The 20,378-nt window shown below is 38.3% G+C and overlaps 1 protein-coding gene and 1 long non-coding RNA gene across 2 annotated transcripts in view; one reads left to right on the forward strand and one right to left on the reverse strand.

Moving 5' to 3' along the window:
- Positions 1-3,923: 3,923 nt before the first annotated feature.
- LOC146491318 (NACHT, LRR and PYD domains-containing protein 3-like) overlaps positions 3,924-20,378 on the reverse strand; it is a 39,492-nt gene continuing 23,037 nt past the window's right edge. Inside the window, exons 7-12 of the mRNA XM_085152674.1 lie at positions 18,583-20,377; positions 8,649-8,822; positions 8,231-8,404; positions 7,851-8,024; positions 5,376-5,422; positions 3,924-5,197 (exon numbers count right to left, since the gene is read on the reverse strand). Coding sequence (XP_085008800.1) covers positions 4,671-5,197; positions 5,376-5,422; positions 7,851-8,024; positions 8,231-8,404; positions 8,649-8,822; positions 18,583-20,377 — 2,891 coding nt within the window. The 3' untranslated portion in view covers positions 3,924-4,670. The remainder of the gene's footprint in view (positions 5,198-5,375; positions 5,423-7,850; positions 8,025-8,230; positions 8,405-8,648; positions 8,823-18,582; position 20,378) is intronic.
- Positions 11,915-13,432, forward strand: LOC146491319 (uncharacterized). Its single transcript, XR_014872574.1, has 2 exons — positions 11,915-12,348; positions 13,155-13,432. It is a non-coding gene; the product is annotated as an uncharacterized LOC146491319 (long non-coding RNA).

Consider the following 20,378-nt stretch of genomic DNA (forward strand, 5'->3'; position numbering starts at 1 on the left):
CCTTGAATGGTTAAAGGGTGAGAAAAAAGAAGAGACAAAAGTGGAGAGACCAGGAACAACAAATGGGAGAAAAGTGAGACGAATACAGAGAAAGATGAATGAAGATCAGGAGTGATATGCAGTAGTAGTGTGTAAATTCATGGAAAGTGAGAAGAAGTAAGTGAAGTAAAAAAAAAAAATGCTCAGTGCATGAGAAAGCCCAAATCTATAACAGCCTATCTAAGGGATGGTTCAGGCTCGCCTCATTAACTGGCAAGTGGTGACAAAGGAGAACAGCCTGATACCTGAAGGCTTTTAACCAAATTGGAAACTGCCAGATAAATATAATTCATACTAATCCCATGCTTTTTCTTAGGCCAAGGAAGGGAGCACCAACTAAATGGACTGATTCTTATATAGTGCTTTTCTATTCTCCCAGAGCACTTAAAGCACTTAACTGATTGGATCAGTTAAGTGCTTTAAGTGATTTTTAAGTACTTACTAACATTCACACATATTCATACTCTGATGGATGCATCAGAGAGCAATTTAGGTTAGCTGAAGAAAGCCGGCATAAAGATGATTGGACTAGCCCAGGGGGTGGGCAACTCCAGGCCTCGAGGGCCGGTGTCCCTGCAAGTTTTAGATGTGTCCTTGAACCAACACAGCTGATTTAAATGGCTAAATTAGCTCCTCAACATGTCCTGAAGTTCTCCAGAGGCCTGGCAACGAACTAATCATGTGATTCAGGTGTGTTGATCCAAGGTGAGATCTAAAACCTGCAGGACACCGGCCCTCGAGGCCTGGAATTGCCCACCCCTGGACTAGCCCATCGTGACAATGAGTTTGACAGCATGGGAAAGGGGAAATTATATGAATCTTAGATTAGCTACCAAACACCTGGGAACCAGATGTGTGAGTACAGAGCTTCCTCACTGAACGTACATGCAAGCTTCATCAACACATCTCCTACAGGTGAAGCAGAGGTATGAGTGTGTGTGAAAGGTAAAGCACTGTAGAGTAATATAGTGTTAGAAGTGTGTGATTTAAGGGCTTTAGTCAGTTAGACATAACTATCATTGCAACATGAGATAATCTATGGATTACAATTGAGTACTTCATAAATGCATAAAGTGCAGGCTTTATCTCTTCTTCTCTTAGCTACAGCCACAGCGGTGACTGGGAGTAACTATTAAATGTACAAAAAGAATTTAAAGGCTTAGTCTATATGCAGATTTGACACGTCAGCAGTTTAGGTGTCCTGTTGTAGAATCTTTTAGTGTAACTTCGTCTGAAATCAGCCAATTTTTACAACATATCCTGCTCACCTATCTGATTTGTATACAAATTTTATTCTGCAGGATTTTAACACTTACAGTCATTGCTTACATTTTCAGCTACATATATCAAGTACTTTTGAAGATTTCTTTGAAGATTTATACATATTTTTAAAATGGTCAACTAGCCATAGTAAGGCCTTTTTTTCCACACATTGAAACATGAAGCAATGTTTGAACATTAATATATATATATATATATATATATATATATATATATATATATATATATATATATGTTAGGGGTACAACGATACACAAAATTCACGGTTCGGTTCAATACTTTGGTGTCACGGTTCAATATTTTTTCGATACAAAAAATGTTTATGCATTTTTAATTTGTCATTTATTGAAATTATAAATATATATTTTAACCCAAAAGTACAGTTTTTAAATTTAATGTTGCTGAAACAACAAAATAAAAAATAAAAAAATCTATATGATCGAGGAATCACTCATCTTTGGAAAAGAGAGTTTATTACAGAGAAATGTCTCTTTCCAAAATAAAAGCTATACTATACGCTTCTTCTGGTGTATACTCTCAGCAGCATATTAAACATATCAGGTCCCCATAAGGAGAACCATGCGCTAACGGCTGTCTAATGACTCGGGTAAAGTTTGTAGAATGCCTGCTTGTTGTTTTGCTTCCACTTGTCTTTGCACTAGGATGATGTCGGAGTAAATGTGCAGTCATATTCGTTGTGTTCCCACTAGTGATAGGTCGTTCGCGAACGAAATGGCTCTTAGAGCCGGGTCTTTGAAGTGAACGACGCGAGCCGGCTCGCCCTTTTTTCCGCTAAACTCAGCACGCGCGGCCTGTACTTTGCGCTGGGCAGAGGGGGGAGGGGCGTTAGTTACACTCGCAGTAGCACAGGAACAGAGCCAGAGAGAAAGAGAGCGAGGGACAACAACATCACATTAGAAAGGTATAGTAATCATCCACTATTTTCAGTTGCAGATGATAAAGGATTCAGAAATCATGCAGGCCCATATGACAGAGAATGTGCGTCTTCTTTTTGTTTTAATATTTTAATTTATATTTAATTGTGTTGTGGTTTGCAGTGTTTTGTGTTTCACGTCAAATTTGTTTAAAAGGAAAAAGCTGAAAATTTAAATAGTTTAAAGTTTAAAATGTAAATAGTTGTTTTTTGTATTATATGATTTATTTATTACATTTTATGTGGAGTGAATAAATAAAGTATATTTATGGTGGCCCTTAGAGACAAAGCACGTACAAACTCCAAAACACGTACAAACTCCTAAGCATGTACAAACTCCAAAATGTGTAAAAACTCCAAAACACGTAAAAACTCAGAAGCACATACAAACTCCAAAACACGTAAAAACTCAGAATCACGTACAAAAGACAACAGAAGTGCTCCAGGATGCTAGGGCGCAGTGTTGAGCTTTTGTTACCTAGTGGCTACACAAGCCAGGAAGTATCAACAACCGGATTTGGTGTGTGGTAGTAACAGGTAAATGAACTTTTTTTTTTTTTTAATTATTTGAATAAATATGAGTGCTTGTCTATAAATACACAAACAATACACACATGCTTTCAATTGTGTAATTTAAGTGATCTGGGTAGCTCTGTTTTGGAAGTTCAGTAAACGCTAGAAATGTGTTTTGGAGTTTGTACGTGCTTTTTGGAGTTTGTATATGCTTTAGAGTTTGTACGTGCTTTGTCTCTAGGGGCCATATATAAACATATATAAATAAAACCACTTTTTTTACATTAGTAATTCATTTTCTGCATAATTTTATATTATTGTTAATGATTAAATAATTAAAGCAACAAAACAACCTGAAGAGCCGGTTCGGAGCCGAAAGAGCCGGCTCTTTGTAGTGAGCCGAGCCGAAAGAGCCGGTTCTCTAAAAAGAGCCGGAAATCCCATCACTAGTTCCCACTAGTGCTGTCAGCGTTAATCTCGTTGAAATGACGTTAACGCCACAACACGGCAAATCTCCGTTAACGAGCTACCGTGGATTGCCCTGTGCGTGCGGCTGGACGGCGTCAACACGTTAACAAGCTAACTGCGCTAACGCACTAGTTCCCACTAATGTAATTGAGCATTGCGTGGCACATCCCACATACTGTTTTACTTTTGTCCATGACTCACTTACCTTCAGGGTCATACTTCACATGAAGACTAAACTAGTTCCAAACGCCAGATCTGAATGAGGGTGGGGGAGGTTCAATTTGCCATGTTGCAACTAGCTTTGCTTCTGTCTAGCTAGCTTGCGCTGCTCTCAGTGGATCTGCGCTCGACAGTGCAGCTTAGGCGGAGTAGTCGAACGCAGATCCACCGAGCGCTCAACACAGACAGCATCCTCAGAAGAAAAGTTGATAAAATACATTTAAAATTTTGTATTGTTCGATACATATGCGTACTGAACCGAAAGCATTGTATTGCACGGTTCAATATTGATACGAGTATCGTTGCACCCCTTATATATATATATATATATATATATATATATATATATATATGCGTGTGTGTGTGTGTGTGTGTGTGTATATATGTGTGTGTGTATATGTATGTATATATGTGTCTATGTGTATGTATATGTGTATGTATATGTGTATATATATATGTGTGTATGTATATGTGTATATATATATATATGTGTGTGTGTATGTATATGTGTATATGTATATGTATATATGTGTGTGTATGTGTATATGTATATGTGTGTATATGTATGTATATGTGTATGTATATAAAACCCTGTTTTTTCTTACAATCAATCTGAATCTGAATTTTGAAACAAACGCATCAAAAATGATCTAAATATCAGCTAGTTAAAAATACAATTTAAAAAGAATTTTAAAAAAGCAGAGCACTCCTGTTACATAGAATACTAAGTTTTAGTCACAAAAATTATTAAAATGCCATTTTCATTCAACTTTCATGTTGGAATGCACAAATATGACAGGATGCACCACAAAAACAAAAATGTCAGTAGGCAGTCTAATCCAAATAGCACAAAATGTTGAAGTTCCCACATTAGTACTCTAAGTATAACTCAGAAAATAATTGTGTATGATTCACCACACCTGACACATTCAAAACCACAAACACAGCAATGTGTTATTAAAGCAACTGGTTAGGCAATACACGTTTTTGCCTACTGACAGGGGGATCAAAGACCGGTCTCTAAGCTCGTGTGACGGGGGCACAAGCAATAATTTTCCCAGCAACTGTAAACCTAACTCAAATAGTAATTTGTTCTTGATTGGTAGCTGCCAGATGTTCACAAACCAATTTCTAAGCCTTGTGATTGGGGCCTTATCGACCTTTTCCTTAGATCTTTTGGTTAATGTTATGTGTCTGCAAAACCTCAATGCTAAAATCAACACAGGGAGACTGAGGAAGCAGCACAGATTCCAAATCCAGGATAGAGACGGTCAGTGAATGTGGTGTTGAAGGTGTGGAGGTGGATCAGAGTGTCAGAGGAGACTCTGTAGAAGGACAGAGTGCCAGCAGGACAGTCCACATACACTGCTACTCTGTTAGAGACAGAGGAGGTTGAGTAGGAGGATATTGTTTTGTCATTGTGCCAGGCAAAATGAGGACCGTTGTTAGTGCACTGCAGACTCCAGGACTGAGTGTTGTGTCCAAAGGCAGAGTCATAACTGCCTCCTTTCCTGCTGATTTGTCTGTAACTCACTGTTATCCAAACCTCTCCACTCCACTCGACCTCCCAGTAACAGCGACCAGTCAGACCATCTCTACACAGCAGCTGAAACCAAACAGCAAATCTGTCTGGATGATCAGGATATGACTGAACCTCCTCCACATGTGTCACCTTCCTGTTGTTGTCAGACAGTTGGAGTTTTCTGTTTACTGTGTTTGTGTCGATTGTGAGTTGACAGAAATCTGATGGAGAGAACAAACACAATCCAGCTGCAGTTATTGATCCATCATCTGTTCATTGATTGACACTTGAATGATGACACCTGACATGAGAGATGTGAATGAGTTATTTGACAATTTGAAGATAGTTGAATGTGTGCTGCTTTTTTTTTTTCTTGAATCACATTAAAAACACACTTACACTTTCTCAGACCTGGTGTCAACCATCGGACTCCAGCAGGCTCCACCCTGAAAAGAGGAGGGGGGGTCAGACCAGCACAGTCTCTTTCAGCACGCACACATGGACATTACATCCCCCTCATACACATACTGTTAAACACTGATAAAGGGACAGTCCAACATTTTCTCAAATACACTTCAATCCATATGTGGATCAAAGTGGTGATGATCTGGACTGATCCTGGATCTGTCAGTCCTTTGAAGCAGCTGTTGGATAAATCTATAAAGTCAAATCATGGGTCCACCATTGTAATAACTGATGCATTCCTATAAGAACATTTTAAATTGGGAAAATATTGTGTCATCATCATGATCCTTTCCCCTGACTGGACAACACGATGATGATGTTACGACTTAACTCCAATCTGCACGTTACTACCTCCCCCCCCCCTTATTTTAACTGGGATTTACAATGGAAATGGCAAAGAATAAACATATTTATTGGGCTCCTCTAAAAAAAAAAAAGATTACCGATAGAAAATGTAAACATTCACGTGGGATAGATGTGTGCTTATAAAAGGCCAGTGTGAAATTATATATGGTAAGTTGGCAGTAAACACTGGATTGTCCAAAAAGTTTTAAAGTATTTTAAAATATAAATAAAGTGATGCAATAATTATTAACTTTTATAGATCTATATTTTAATCACAATGGAACATAGAAAACATATCAAATGTATAGTCTAAAAAAGTGCGCCAATTTAGGATAAATAAATTTAGCTCATTTTCACTTTGATAGCAACACACCTCAAAAAAGCTGGGTTAAGAATAAAAATGACCTCAAAAAGTAAGTGGTACCACAATAAAAAGGTGGTGTTTATCAAACACCACTGAGATAATTATATGCGCATGTGTAAAAGAAAACAATACACTCTCTTTTTTGCTGTATATTGTGAAGACCAACATAGACTATGCAACCACTTAAAACTGGACTCGAAAGTGTAATCAAATAAATATTGTATAAATATATAAATATCGCATTTGAATGATTACTGCCATATAGATAAGAAAGAGAGATACTGCTCTGTGAGCTCCATTCGCTCTTTTGTTTCAAACTCATTAAACTATCTGAAAGTTCCAGATAACCAAAACTCCAGACTCAGTAAAACAACATGTTACATGATAAACCATTTACAGCAGTTTAAAGTTCAGGAAAGTTTCTTTATGGTTCAGATGATGATTATAAAGTGTACAGGTCAAAGTGCATGAAACTGACTGTTACGATTGGTCAGATTTAGTCCATATAAATATAATAAATGTTACCCTTTCTTAATAAACAAGGAAAACACCTTTAGTCTTTTTTTCATTTGAATATATATTTTTAAACTGCTTAAACATCAAAGCTAATGCTATACCAGCTTCTAGCATTGTTGAACAGTGCATAGAGCAAACCTGATTACAGGAGCTCCCAAAAAACAACCAAACACATCCAAACTTTGATGGCTGTGAGAAAAAAAAAGTTGACTAAGCCCCAAAAGAGCATTAAACCTGTGTAGTTATTACAGTACAGTCTCAATACTTTCTTTTCTTGTTTGAACAGAGATTTTGCTAAAAGATGTGCTGATCCCTATTACAAACAGTCTGGTATAATAAGTAGTTTTATTTGGAATTGTGCAGGGCTTGTCGGCATCATTGTTTCAAAGAAAAGCATTATCAAGATGCGGTGATAGCCAAATTGGCCAGCAGATGTCACTTTGGAGATGAGTTTCAGATTGTTTATGCACCTCAATACAATTCTGGTGTTGTGCCAAAAAACCAAAAAACCAAAAAACACCCACCCACTTTAACCCCAGACTCTGCCACATGTGACATCTGCTGGTGATTAATAGGACAGGATTGCCTTTCATGTGTTTCTGTTTAAGCTCAAACCCATTTGATGTTTGGAGTCTTGCAATGACAAAATAATAATTCCTCAAAAAAAAAGTTAAACCAAAAGTAACAAGTCAGTTTTAAAAATGTGAGGAGTAGAAAGTACAATATTTGCTTAAAAATGTAGGGAGTAAAAGTAAAAAATTCGAAGTAAACTACAGATACCTGAAAATTCTAGTTAAGTACAACAAAGTATTTGTTCTTTGTTACTTCTCTCACCTCTGTTTTCCATGTTTCACTGTGAATAAAATGTGGGATTATGAGATTTGCAAATAATTAAATTCTGTTTTTAGTTTTATAAAATAAATTATTTTTGTTCTGAAGTGTTTAACAAAATCATAAATCCTTATTCTGAAACTTTACATGTTTTACAACCCAACTAGAGCTTTATTTTATTATCCCAGATGTAACAGTACTAAAGATATATTTTTACATCTAATTTATAGCTATTTTTAATATGCAGATTATTTGGTGCTTTTAGTCTGATAATGACACGTCTATTTTGATTTGGTGAAATGGATATTTGGTCCATTTTTAATACATTTTTCTATTAGACATTTTCTCCATACCTGAGAGTGTCCAATTTCCAACCTTCATCCTTCACTCCAGCCAAAAGCAGCTTTATTCCTGAGTCTCCTGGATGGTTGTAGCTGATGTCCAGCTCTCTCAGATGGGACGAGTTGGAACTCAGAGCTGAGGCCAGAAGAGTACAGCCTTCCTGTGTGATCAGACAGCCTGACAGACTGCAGACACACAAAACAACAATTCATACTTTCTGGAGGTCTTTCTTTCTTTCTTTCTTTCTTTTTTCTTTTTTTTCAATTATGAATTTTATTATGATAATTTTTTTGGACAAATGTAAATAAAGGGTAAATGTTGGGATTAGGTGTTTCTGCAATACTATAATTACACATTTAAATGGCAGTCAGTGAAAAGTCTTAATCCTGACCTGAGTGTTTCCAGTTTACAATAGGAACTCTTCACGCAAACAGACAGATGCTTCACTCCTGAATCCTTTAGATCGTTGTCACTCAGGTCCAGCTCTTTCAAACTAGAGCACTGTGAGCCAAGAACTGAGGATAAAGCTTCACAGCTCGTTTCTGAGAGGTTACAGACACTCAGTCTGAAAAATTATAAACAAACACAGACAATAACAATACTGATATTAATGTGTCATTATGGAATTACTAGATATACTAGATTTAGCAATACTTAGTCTTGAATGAATCCTTAATGTTTAATGTGACTCTCAAATACTGAAAAACATTATTATACAATAATATATGGAAAAAGTTGACTTTTATTCTTAAAATTGTAAACTAATTTATTCTGTCACTTAAGAGAAACTCAGTATTGTTTGAGCTGACCTGAGAGTATCCAGTTCACAATGTGGACTCTTCAGTGCAGCAGACAGAAGTATCACTCCTGAATCCCCCAGGTTGTTGTTACTTAGGTCCAACTCTTTCAAACTAGAGGCCTGGGATGTGAGAACTGACGACAGAGCTTGACAACTTCTCTCCGAAAGGTTACAGACACTTAGTCTAGGAAAGAAAAAAAAGTTCTATTTGTCAAGGTCCCAGGTCTAGTGACCCAGTGTTTATGTTTTTGATTATTAATATCCTTTTATTTAGTTCGTTTCTGGTTATATATTTGATAGTTTCTAGCCTTTAGGTTTTGTTACTGTGCTTACCATGTGTTCCTTGTGTTACATCTAGTCATCATTTTTTCTATGTTTGTCTATTTCCTGTTTTACTTTTACATCTCTGTGTCCTGTGTTAGTCTATTCTGCTTTGCTTCCTCCCATTATCATGTGTCTATTTTCAGTTTGTTCTGAGTTAACTTCAATAATTACTTCCTCCAAACCATCAACGTGTCTTTTAGACCCCATTCCTACAAAACTGCTCAAAGAAGTCCTGCCATTGATTAATTCTTCGATCTTATATATGATCAACCTATCTCTAATAATCGGCTATGTACCACAGGCCTTCAAGGTGGCTGCAGTTAAACCTTTACTCAAAAAGCCATCTCTAGACCCAGCAGTCTTAGCTAATTATAGGCCAATCTCCAACCTTCCTTTCATATCAAAAAATCTTGAAAGAGTAGTTGTCAAACAGCTAACAGATCATCTGCAGAGGAATGGTTTATTTGAAGAGTTTCAGTCAGGTTTCAGAGTTCATCACAGCACAGAAACAGCTTTAGTGAAGGTTACAAATGATCTTCTTATGGCCTCTGACAGTGGACTCATCTCTGTGCTTGTCCTGCTAGACCTTAGTGCAGCATTCGATACTGTTGACCATAATATCCTATTAGAGCGATTAGAACATGCTGTAGGTATTACAGGTATTGCACTGCAGTGGTTTGTATCATATCTATCTAATAGACTCCAATTTTTGCATGTAAATGGAGAGTCCTCTTCACACACTGAGGTTAATTATGGAGTTCCACAGGGTTCAGTGCTAGGACCAATTCTGTTTACATTATACATGCTTCCCCTAGGCAGCATCATTAGAAGACATAGCATACATTTTCACTGCTATGCAGATGACACCCAGCTCTATCTGTCCATGAAGCAGATAACATACACCAATTAGTTAACTGCAGGAATGTCTTAAAGACATAAAGACTTGGATGGCCACTAACTTTCTGCTTCTTAACTCAGATAAAACTGAGGTCATTGTACTCGGCGCTGAAGGCTTAGAAATATGGTATCTAACCAGATTCTTACTCTGGATGGCATTACCTTGGCCTCCAGTAAAACTGTGAGGAACCTTGGAGTCATTTTTGACCAGGATATGTCCTTCAACGCACATATTAAACAAATATGTAAGACTGCGTTCTTCCATTTGCGCAACATCTCTAAAATTAGAAATATCCTGTCTCAGAGTGACGCTGAAAAACTAGTTCATGCATTTATTACTTCCAGGCTGGACTACTGCAATTCATTATTATCAGGATGTCCAAAAAACTCACTGAAAAGCCTTCAGCTAATCCAAAATGCTGCAGCAAGAGTACTGACAGGGACTAGAAAGAGAGAGCATATTTCTCCTGTTTTGGCTTCCCTCATTGGCTTCCTGTTAAATCCAGAATTGAATTCAAAATCCTGCTCCTCACATACAAGGTCTTAAATAATCAGGCCCCATCTTATCTTAATGACCTTGTAGTACCATATCACCCTATTAGAGCACTTCGCTCTCGCTCTGCAGGCCTACTTGTTGTTCCTAGAGTATTTAAAAGTAGAATGGGAGGGAGAGCCTTCAGTTTTCAGGCCCCTCTTCTGTGGAACCAGCTTCCAGTTTGGATTCGGGAGACAGACACTATCTCTACTTTTAAGATTAGGCTTAAAACTTTCCTTTTTGCTAAAGCATATAGTTAGGGCTGGACCAGGTGACCCTGAATCCTCCCTTAGTTATGCTGCAATAGATGTAGGCTGCCGGGGGATTCCCATGATGCATTGAGTTTTTCCTTTCCAGTCACCTTTCTCGCTCACTATGTATTAACAGACCTCTCTGTATTGAATCATATCTGTTATTAACCTCTGTCTCTCGTCCACAGCATGTCTTTTATCCTGTCTTCCTTCTCTCACCCCAACCGGTCGCAGCAGATGGCCACCCCTCCCTGAGCCTGGTTCTGCCGGAGGTTTCTTCCTGTTAAAAGGGAGTTTTTCCTTCCCACTGTCGCCAAAGTGCTTGCTCATAGGGGGTCATATGATTGTTGGGTTTTTCTCTGTATCTATGAAGCGCCTTGAGGCGACTTTTGTTGTGATTTGGCGCTATATAAATAAAATTGAATTGAATTGAATTGCTTCTCTTCCTGTTGTTTCCAGGTTTCAGGTTTCTTTCCCCATGTTTTAAGTTTCTTGTTTCATGTAGTGTTTTGTGTTTAGATTTTCCAGCTTAGATCTAGGTTTTGTTAGTTTTCTTTGTGGTTGGTTCTACTGAAAAAGAACCAGAATGAGCAAATCAAATCATGCTTTAAAAATAATCAAAATTATTTTAACATTCAAAACACCAGTACAGGGACTATATAAGAAGCATAATGTGTTGATGCATGCTCAATCATCCAGGTAAGTAAATCTCCCAGCCCATTGTTCCTTCAGTGGGCTGGTTTCAGTCATTATGTAAGTGTACGGTTGATAAGATTGGGGAAACCTGCAGTCAGCTGAGACTGAAGAAGTCACTTGGATGAGTGACGAAACGTTTCTCCCACTGAAAACTCTACATCCAGATGAACAGAATCAACTTTTGGAGAAGCATAATGTGTTCTTTCCTTCTGTTCCTAGTTAGTACTCTGAATGCACAGTTATGGATCAGTTGTTGATTCATCACATACTGTAGGCCACATAGCAAAACATTGCTGCAGTCATATGGAGGACCACAAGAGCCATGTGCATCGAAATAAAAAATCCTGTGCTTAATTGATGAATTGTAGAATAAAATCTGCATTTGTAAATTCATTTTTGAATTCCAATTTAATAAACTGATTTTTAAAATGCTTTTTAAGTCTTCATTTCAAAAAACATTTTCGAATTGCACTTTAATAAACTTCATTTCAAAAACCTTTTTCGAATTGCACTTTAATAAACTGCATTTCAAAAATTCTTTTCGAATTGCACTTTAATAAACTTCATTTCAAAAACCTTTCTCAAATTGCACTTTAATAAACTGCATTTCAAAAACCTTTTTTGAATTGCACTTTAATAAACTGCATTTCAAAATCCATTTCCCTTTCCTGTTCGCTCAGGGATTAACATGTGGATTAGCATTTGGATTAGCAGTTGGATTAACAACTTCATTTTAAAAATCCTGCTGCTATTCAAATTAGCCACACCGTGGGATGTAAGGAGCTCTCTGATTGGTTGGTCAGACACAGGCTGTCTGCCAGCCTGGATTTTTCTAGCTCATAGCTTCGCCCTGCTAAGAAGCGTGTGTGCTTGTACAAAGGCCGTTCGGCCTCGGGATTTACACTCGGCTCGACACGGATATGTGAAGAATGAAGGGACCCTGCAGCGAAACGGAGATCCCAACCTCTGACTGAGTGCGTGTTTACAAAGTCTGACCACCTGTGAAGGTAACGTGCTAACGTGGCTAACGCTAGCATCACCGCACGTAGCCCGTTATTATAAGGTCATCTTAGCATATGAAAGTTTTACGTCGCAACTGTACGAGCTAGCTACGTGTTTTGTAAGCTGCTGTGCTCTTCACAAATAAAGCTGGAAGCAGCTCAGACTGTTAGAACCAGCACTGAGCCCTGTTACATTTATACAGTGTTAGAGCAACGGCTGCAGCCTACAGCCTTTAAACTAGCGATTAAATTGCTGACAGTAAACTCGTCAGTCCAGATGTTACCACATTACTTTGTGATACTTGTGAGTTAAAACAACTGAGACAGGCTGATTAAAATAACAGCTTTCAGTTCTCTCATTCAGCATATAAAGACTGGAGATCACACTACTGATTTCAGTTCATTTAATATGTGAGTGCACAGATTCATTCTCAACTGGACATAAACGATGATCAAAGGTTGTATATATGATGAATTCATCAAATCCCAGCCTGTAACACAGTGCGCTGAATCTTAGCTTTGAATGTCCAGTATATTCTAATCAGTGCAATCTAAGCATTCACTGAACCTACAGTATCTACACCTGTGTGGTAAAGCTACAGATAATGAAATTTAATTATTAATACAATATACATCATGAGAAACGAAAGCTGAAATTGATTCAGTTTAGTACTTTTCTCTGTATGCTCTGTGATTATAAAGGCCTTAAATTCTGTGATATATACTGTAAATAATTTTCACAGAAGTCTTAAAGTACTTAAATCACTGCTGATAGTCTGGTTGTTTATATTTTCACATTTTTGTGTCTGTAGGGCTGTTTGATGACAATTTGGACTCCTCTGGGAGATGAGGACACACCCACACCTGTTCCATACTGCAGCCATTGATGGTGTTACGGCTCTGAGTCAGCTTTGGGCCATCAGACGCACACACTGGAAAACCAGCACCTGGACTTCATGCAGGAGAGACGGCCTCAGTGATGATGGACTCTGCATCCTCTACTTTACCTCCTAATCTCTTTCTCTTTAACACACAATTAAAATCTTAGTGAGGAAGTCTCTAACTTGTACACATTTGTACTTTTACTTGTTTTATGAGTTATTTTTAAGAAGAGTAAAGTTATTCACAAAGTTTTTATTCTTCTGTATTTATTCTTTTGTATCATGTACCACAGTCATACTGAACTATACAGACCTGGTGAATTGGAGAAAAGAAAAATCATATATGAATGAATCATTCAGCTTCAGCAGTATTTCTATTCATCTTATGAATTCCAGTCTAATGTCAATTCACTGTTTGAGTTCAGTCTTGGTCTTAAACTCCAGAGAATACCACCTGGTTCAACAATCTTTTCATCTGATTATTGGGAAAACAGTTTTCTTCTGAGAGATGCTGCTAGAGCTGAAATAGAGCCCAAAGAAACAACAAAGTTTAGTCCCCTCTGGATTTTCCATGGAAAATTGTTTTATCACTCACTCAGGTGACTTCTCCAGTGTCACAGATGAGTGATGAATGTATCTCCCACTGGAAACCATTGTGTCCAGTTAAAGTCAATCGACTTTTTTAAGGAGAGTTGTTAGATGCTGTGCTCATGAGGACAATGGGTTTTAACTTGCAGCACAACACAAAGCTGAAATACTGGATCAACGATCAAAACAGATTGAGCAGAATTAAGTCAAAATGTAATATCCTCATATGATGACACATCACACATGATCCAGCATTGTTCTAAGAATGCAAACTTTCTTATTGGAAGTTTCCACAGCTGCCAGGAAGGGACAGATTTCTGGCTGGTCTTAATGAATGGCCTGTATTTATATAGCGCTTTACTAGTCCCTAAGGACCCCAAAGCGCTTTACATATCCAGTCATCCACCCATTCACACACACATTCACACACTGGTGATGGTAAGCTACATTGTAACCACAGCCAATGAGTGGTCGTTGCTCTCTTGTTTTCTCTGGAATTGCTGCACAGAGGATGTAACACCCATGATAAGCGCTGAGGTGTGTGTCCTTGTCAGAAATCAGCAATGCTCAGCTTCCAGGTAAGGAGAAGTGGAACCAGAGCATATTCAAATGCATCTCTCCACAGCTGCTGATGAATTCTACAAAAAACAAAGTTTGTTAAAAACATTTGTAGGTGAATCACCACTGATTTATCAATGACATCCATTTACTCAAAAATTACTGACAAGTGGATAACTAGAATATATAGTTTATAATCTCAACAATGTACTGTAAAAAATGGAACTTTATATGACAAATGTGGTGTGGTGCTTGTGGAATTTTTAACAAGGACCCTACAAAACTTTACAGTACTCATGCTGCCACACTTCTGATGGCTAGGTGTGCAGTTCCTGCTTTAAATGCATTCACTTTTAAGATTAAGAAATCTAAGTGATAAGAGGCCAGAAATGTTTGACCTTGCTTATGAACCTAAATCACTGAGGCCGTCCAGGTGCTGGTTTTCCAGTGTGTGCATCTGATGGCCCAAAGCTGACTCAGAGCCGTAACACCATCAATGGCTGCAGTATGGAACAGGTGTGGGTGTGTCCTCATCTCCCAGAGGAGTCCAAATTGTCATCAAACAGCCCTACAGACACAAAAATGTGAAAATATAAACAACCAGACTATCAGCAGTGATTTAAGTACTATAAGAAAATCATTTACAGTATATATCACAGAATTTAAGGCCTTTATAATCACAGAGCATACAGAGAAAAGTACTAAACTGAATCAATTTCAGCTTTCGTTTCTCATGATGTATATTGTATTAATAATTGAATTTCATTATCTGTAGTTTTACCACACATTTGCCACACAGGTGTAGATACTGTAGGTTCAGCGAATGCTTAGATTGCACTGATTAGAATATACTGGACATTCAAAGCTAATATTCAGCGCACTGTGTTACAGGCTGGGATTTGATGAATTCATCATATATACAACCTTTGATCATCATTTATGTCCAGTTGAGAATGAATCTGTGCACTCACATATTAAATGAACTGAAATCAGTAGTGTGATCTCCAGTCTTTATATGCTGAATGAGAGAACTGAAAGCTGTTATTTTAATCAGCCTGTCTCAGTTGTTTTAACTCACAAGTATCACAAAGTAATGTGGTAACATCTGGACTGACGAGTTTACTGTCAGCATTTTAATCGCTAGTTTAAAGGCTGTAGGCTGCAGCCGTTGCTCTAACACTGTATAAATGTAACAGGGCTCAGTGCTGGTTCTAACAGTCTGAGCTGCTTCCAGCTTTATTTGTGAAGAGCACAGCAGCTTACGTAGCTAGCTCGTACAGTTGCAACGTAAAACTTTCATAAACTAAGATGACCTTAAAATAACGGGGCTACGTGCGGTGAAGCTAGCGTTAGCCACGTTAGCACGTTACCTTCACAGGTGGTCAGACTTTGTAAACAGGCACTCAGTCAGAGGTTGGGCTCTCCGTTTTGCTGCAGGGTCCCTTCATTCTTCACATATCCGTGTCGAGCCGAGTGTAAATCCCGAGGCCGAACGGCCTTTGTACAAGCACACACACTTCTTAGCAGGGCGAAGCTATGAGCTAGAAAAATCCAGGCTGGCACACAGCCTGTGTCTGACCAACCAATCAGAGAGCTCCTTACATCCCACGGTCAGTGTTGCCAACTCCTCAGTAAGGAAAATCGCTATTGGTTGTCCTAAAAGTCGCTAGAAGTCGCTAAATGACATCATCACTTAATTTGCATAATTGGTCATGCTAATGTAATTGTAACCTACGCTGCTGGAGAGAGAAATAACATCGTGGACGAGACATAAAGTGAGCAAAAAACGTCCTAAATGCATTTAGAGTTTATTTAGAACTACAAATTAAATTTCTTTTAGCAATTATTGTTTTTTGTAATGTCACAATTCCAACCCTTCTCCTTTACCCGGGCTTGGACCGGCAAAAGTGACCTGAAATAGGCACTCTGGTGGAGTTACTTTGTGTGTGTGTGTGTTTATAAGTAGTTTTAAACCTGATCCACAAAACAGCATAAGAGTAAAAGAAGAACTGACTGCGTTACAGCACCCGCTGCTTGTTGAGAGTAAAAGCGATATGCGCTTTTACATCTTTTTTTAGCGACTTTTTTTTAGAAAAAAAGTCGCTAGGGGGTCTGAAAAGTCGCTAAATATAGCGACAAAGTCGCTAAGTTGGCAACACTGCCCACGGTGTGGCTAATTTGAATAGCAGCAGGATTTTTAAAATGAAGTTGTTAATCCAACTGCTAATCCAAATGCTAATCCACATGTTAATCCCTGAGCGAACAGGAAAGGGAAATGGATTTTGAAATGCAGTTTATTAAAGTGCAATTCAAAAAAGGTTTTTGAAATGCAGTTTATTAAAGTGCAATTCGAAAAAGGTTTTTGAAATGAAGTTTATTAAAGTGCAATTCGAAAAAGGTTTTTGAAATGAAGTTTGAAATGCAGTTTATTAAAGTGCAATTCGAAAAATGTTTTTAAAATGCAGTTTATTAAAGTGCAATTCGAAAAAGGTTTTTGAAATGAAGTTTATTAAAGTGCAATTTGAAAATGTTTTTTGAAATTAAGACTTAAAAAGCATTTTAAAAATCAGTTTATTAAATTGGAATTCAAAAATGAATTTACAAATGCAGATTTTATTCTACAATTCATTAATTAAGCACAGGATTTTTTATTTCGATGCGCGTGGCTCTTGTGGTCCTCCATACAGTCAAGCCTGTACATTAGTTTCTCAGAGAGAAAAGATTTAAGGTGATTACAAATCATATGTAATGACAGACAACAAATTAACCCTGGGCTTAAAATATGAGTCAAGGACCACTCCCAGGTTGGTTGCTTGATGACTTGGGTTCAACATAGCTGAGCAATGTGATGATATCTCTCTTGTCTGAGCTGCTTTTTTTTGTCCAGATTTTAATATCTAAACTTGCACTGTGCACCGATTGTTTAGCTGTACACACATTTTTATTTATAGTATGTTGTTAAAGGAATTTTGATAGACAAAAAAAAAACCTGGCCAAAACTTTTTTGTCTGTATTATTTTTACTCTTCTTCATGATTCCTCCACAGAGTGGACCGGGAGAGCTCAGAGGTTCCCAGCGGTCAGTCTGCCCAGCAGCAACAAACACATCTGGACTCCATATTTATGGTCTGTACACATACAACAACTAGTTTTATATTTATTCTGTTCAGTCATGTTCATGCTGGGGGGGGGGGGGTTGTAGCTCAGGAGGGAACTGGTTGTCTCTCATGTAGAAGGATGATGGCCAGATCTCCACCTCCTTCCATCTACATGCCATAGTGTGATACATGTAGTTATTCTTATATCCTTGTCTCTCAGTGACTAGGATGGAGTTCACACAAGAAACTATTTTACTTGTTGGAACAGACAAAAAAAAAGTAAATATCTAGGTGTTTGACTAAAATTTATGGATAACTAAAAAAGTTATATCAGAAATAAATACATAGCATTTTAAGTCTGTGTTTCAGTTTAAAATGGCCTTTATCACATACTGCACAAAGATTACAGAAGGGGAAGGTTTCTTATTATATGCTTTTACCTGTGGAACATAACGCTGGATTTTATCTTTCAGACAGTGCAGTATAAAACCGTATCCCTGTTAAAACGTTGACATAGAAATGAACTGAAATGCTGGCTTCAAATGAAATTTTTTGTGCTCTGGATGCAAAGGTATGAGTAAAATGTAATTTTATAGGAGTTCTTGTCCAGTAACACTTGATTTATACTGCTCTGCTACAGTTTCTGTGATGAAGGTGAGGTAAAAACTCAGCTATGATTACTGACAAAAGAAGATGATGTAGTTAAAGTCTGGTGACTAAAAAACATGAATTAGAAATGGAGAGCACAGACCACCGAGACTAGTAAACCAGTGTTCTGCCATAGGGGAAGAGCACTGAAATTCATAACAGCCAAGAATTTATATTGATTGATTCTGACATTTTTCTTCCATCTGATAAGGGTTACAACCACAAATGTTTCAGAGACTCTGACACTTTCTAATGCTGTGATATATTGAAAGTATATTATACTTAACCATGGGTGCTGGATGCTGATGAAAATTACATTCAATAGCTTTAGAGTTTCTATAAGAGTTTCTATTAGAGGCTAGAACCTATTAAAATATTGTGGGGGGTTTTCTTTCAATTGAGCATTTGCTATTTTGTTAACTATAATCAGCATTTTAAAATTAAAGAAGTGAGCACATATTTACGTACAGAGCTTTGTTGGAGGCTTTGATCACTGGTAGCAGTCTCAGAAGAGCCTCCTCTGAAGCTGAGAATTTCTTCAAGTCAAACACATCCAGATCTTCTTCCGATGCCAATAAGATAAAGACCAGAGCTGACCACTGCGCAGGAGACAGATTATTCGTCAAGAGACTTCCTGAACTCAGGAACTGTTGGATCTCCTCCACTAGAGAACGATCATTCAGTTCATTCAGACAGTGGAACAGGTTGATGCTTTTCTCTGCAGACAGACTCTCACTAATTTTCACTTTAATGTACTGGACTGTTTCTTGGTTGGTCTGTGAGCTACTTCCTGTCTGTGTCAGCAGACCTTGTAGTAGACTCTGATTGGTCTGCAGTGAAAGACCCACAAGGAAGCGGAGGAACAAGTCCAGGTGTCCGTTTGGACTCTTTAAGGCCTTGTCCACAGCAGTCTGATAGAAGTATTTCTCGTTAGATTCTCTTTTTTCAAACTTCCTGGAGGTTGTGTGGTTTTCTTCCAGCAGATTGACTTCAGAGTCAATGAAGGTCAGGTGGACATGAAGAGCAGCCAGAAACTCCTGAACACTCAGATGGATGAAGCAGAACACCTTGTCCTGGTACAGTCCTCTCTCCTCTTTAAAGATCTGTGTGAACACTCCTGAGTAGACTGAGGCTGCTTTGATATCGATGCCACACTCTGTCAGGTCTGATTCATAGAAGACCAGGTTTCCTTTCTGCAGCTGATCAAAAGCCAGTTTTCCCAGAGACTCGATCATCTTCCTGCTCTCTGGACACCAGTGTGGATCTGTCTCAGCTCCTCCATCGTACTTGATCGTCTTGACTTTGGCCTGAACCACCAGGAAGTGGATGTACATCTCAGTCAGGGTCTTGGGCATCGTATTCCACTTTCTTGTTTTCAGCACATGCTCCAGAACTGTAGCAGTGATCCAGCAGAAGACTGGGATGTGGCACATGATGTGGAGGCTAGGTGATGTCCTGATGTGGGATATGATATTGTGTGCCTTCCACCAACTTCTGAATCTCTTTCTGAAGTACTCCTCCTTCTGTGTATCAGGGAACCCTCTAATTTCTGTTACCCTGTCAATGCATTCTGCAGGGATCTGATTGGCAGCTGCAGGTCGTGTGGTTATCCAGAGGTGAGCAGAAGGAAGCAGTTTCCCTCTGATGAGGTTTATCAGCAGCACACCCACTGATGTGGACACCGTAACATCAGTTAGGTTCTTAGTTTTGTTGAAGTCCAGAGGAAGTCGACACTCATCCAGACCATCAAAGATAAACACAACCTGGAAGTCATCAAAGCTGCAGATTCCTGCTTCTTTGGTTTCAGTAAAGAAGTGATGAACAAGTTCCACCAAGCTGAACTTTTCATCTTTCAGCACATTCAGCTCTCTGAAAGTGAATGGAAATATGAACTGGATGTCCTGGTTGGCTTTGTCTTCAGCCCAGTCGAGGGTGTATTTCTGTGTTAAGACTGTTTTCCCAATGCCAGCCACACCCTTTGTCAGCACTGTTCTGATTGGTTCATGCCTTCCAGGTGATGCTTTAAAGATGTCTTCTTGTCTGATTGTTTTTTCTGGTCTGTCTGGTTTCCTGGATGCTGTTTCAATCTGTCTGACCTCATGTTCATCATTGACCTCTGCAGTCCCTCCCACTGTGATGTAGAGCTCTGTGTAGATCTGATTCAGAAGTGCTGGATTTCCTGCTTTAGCAATCCCCTCAAACACACACTGGAACTTCTTTTTTAAAACAGATTTTTGTTTCTGACAAACTACAATGGGAGTTCC

The sequence above is a fragment of the Neolamprologus multifasciatus genome, chromosome 23 (assembly GCF_963576455.1).
Source record: "Neolamprologus multifasciatus chromosome 23, fNeoMul1.2, whole genome shotgun sequence".
NCBI lineage: Eukaryota > Metazoa > Chordata > Actinopteri > Cichliformes > Cichlidae > Neolamprologus > Neolamprologus multifasciatus.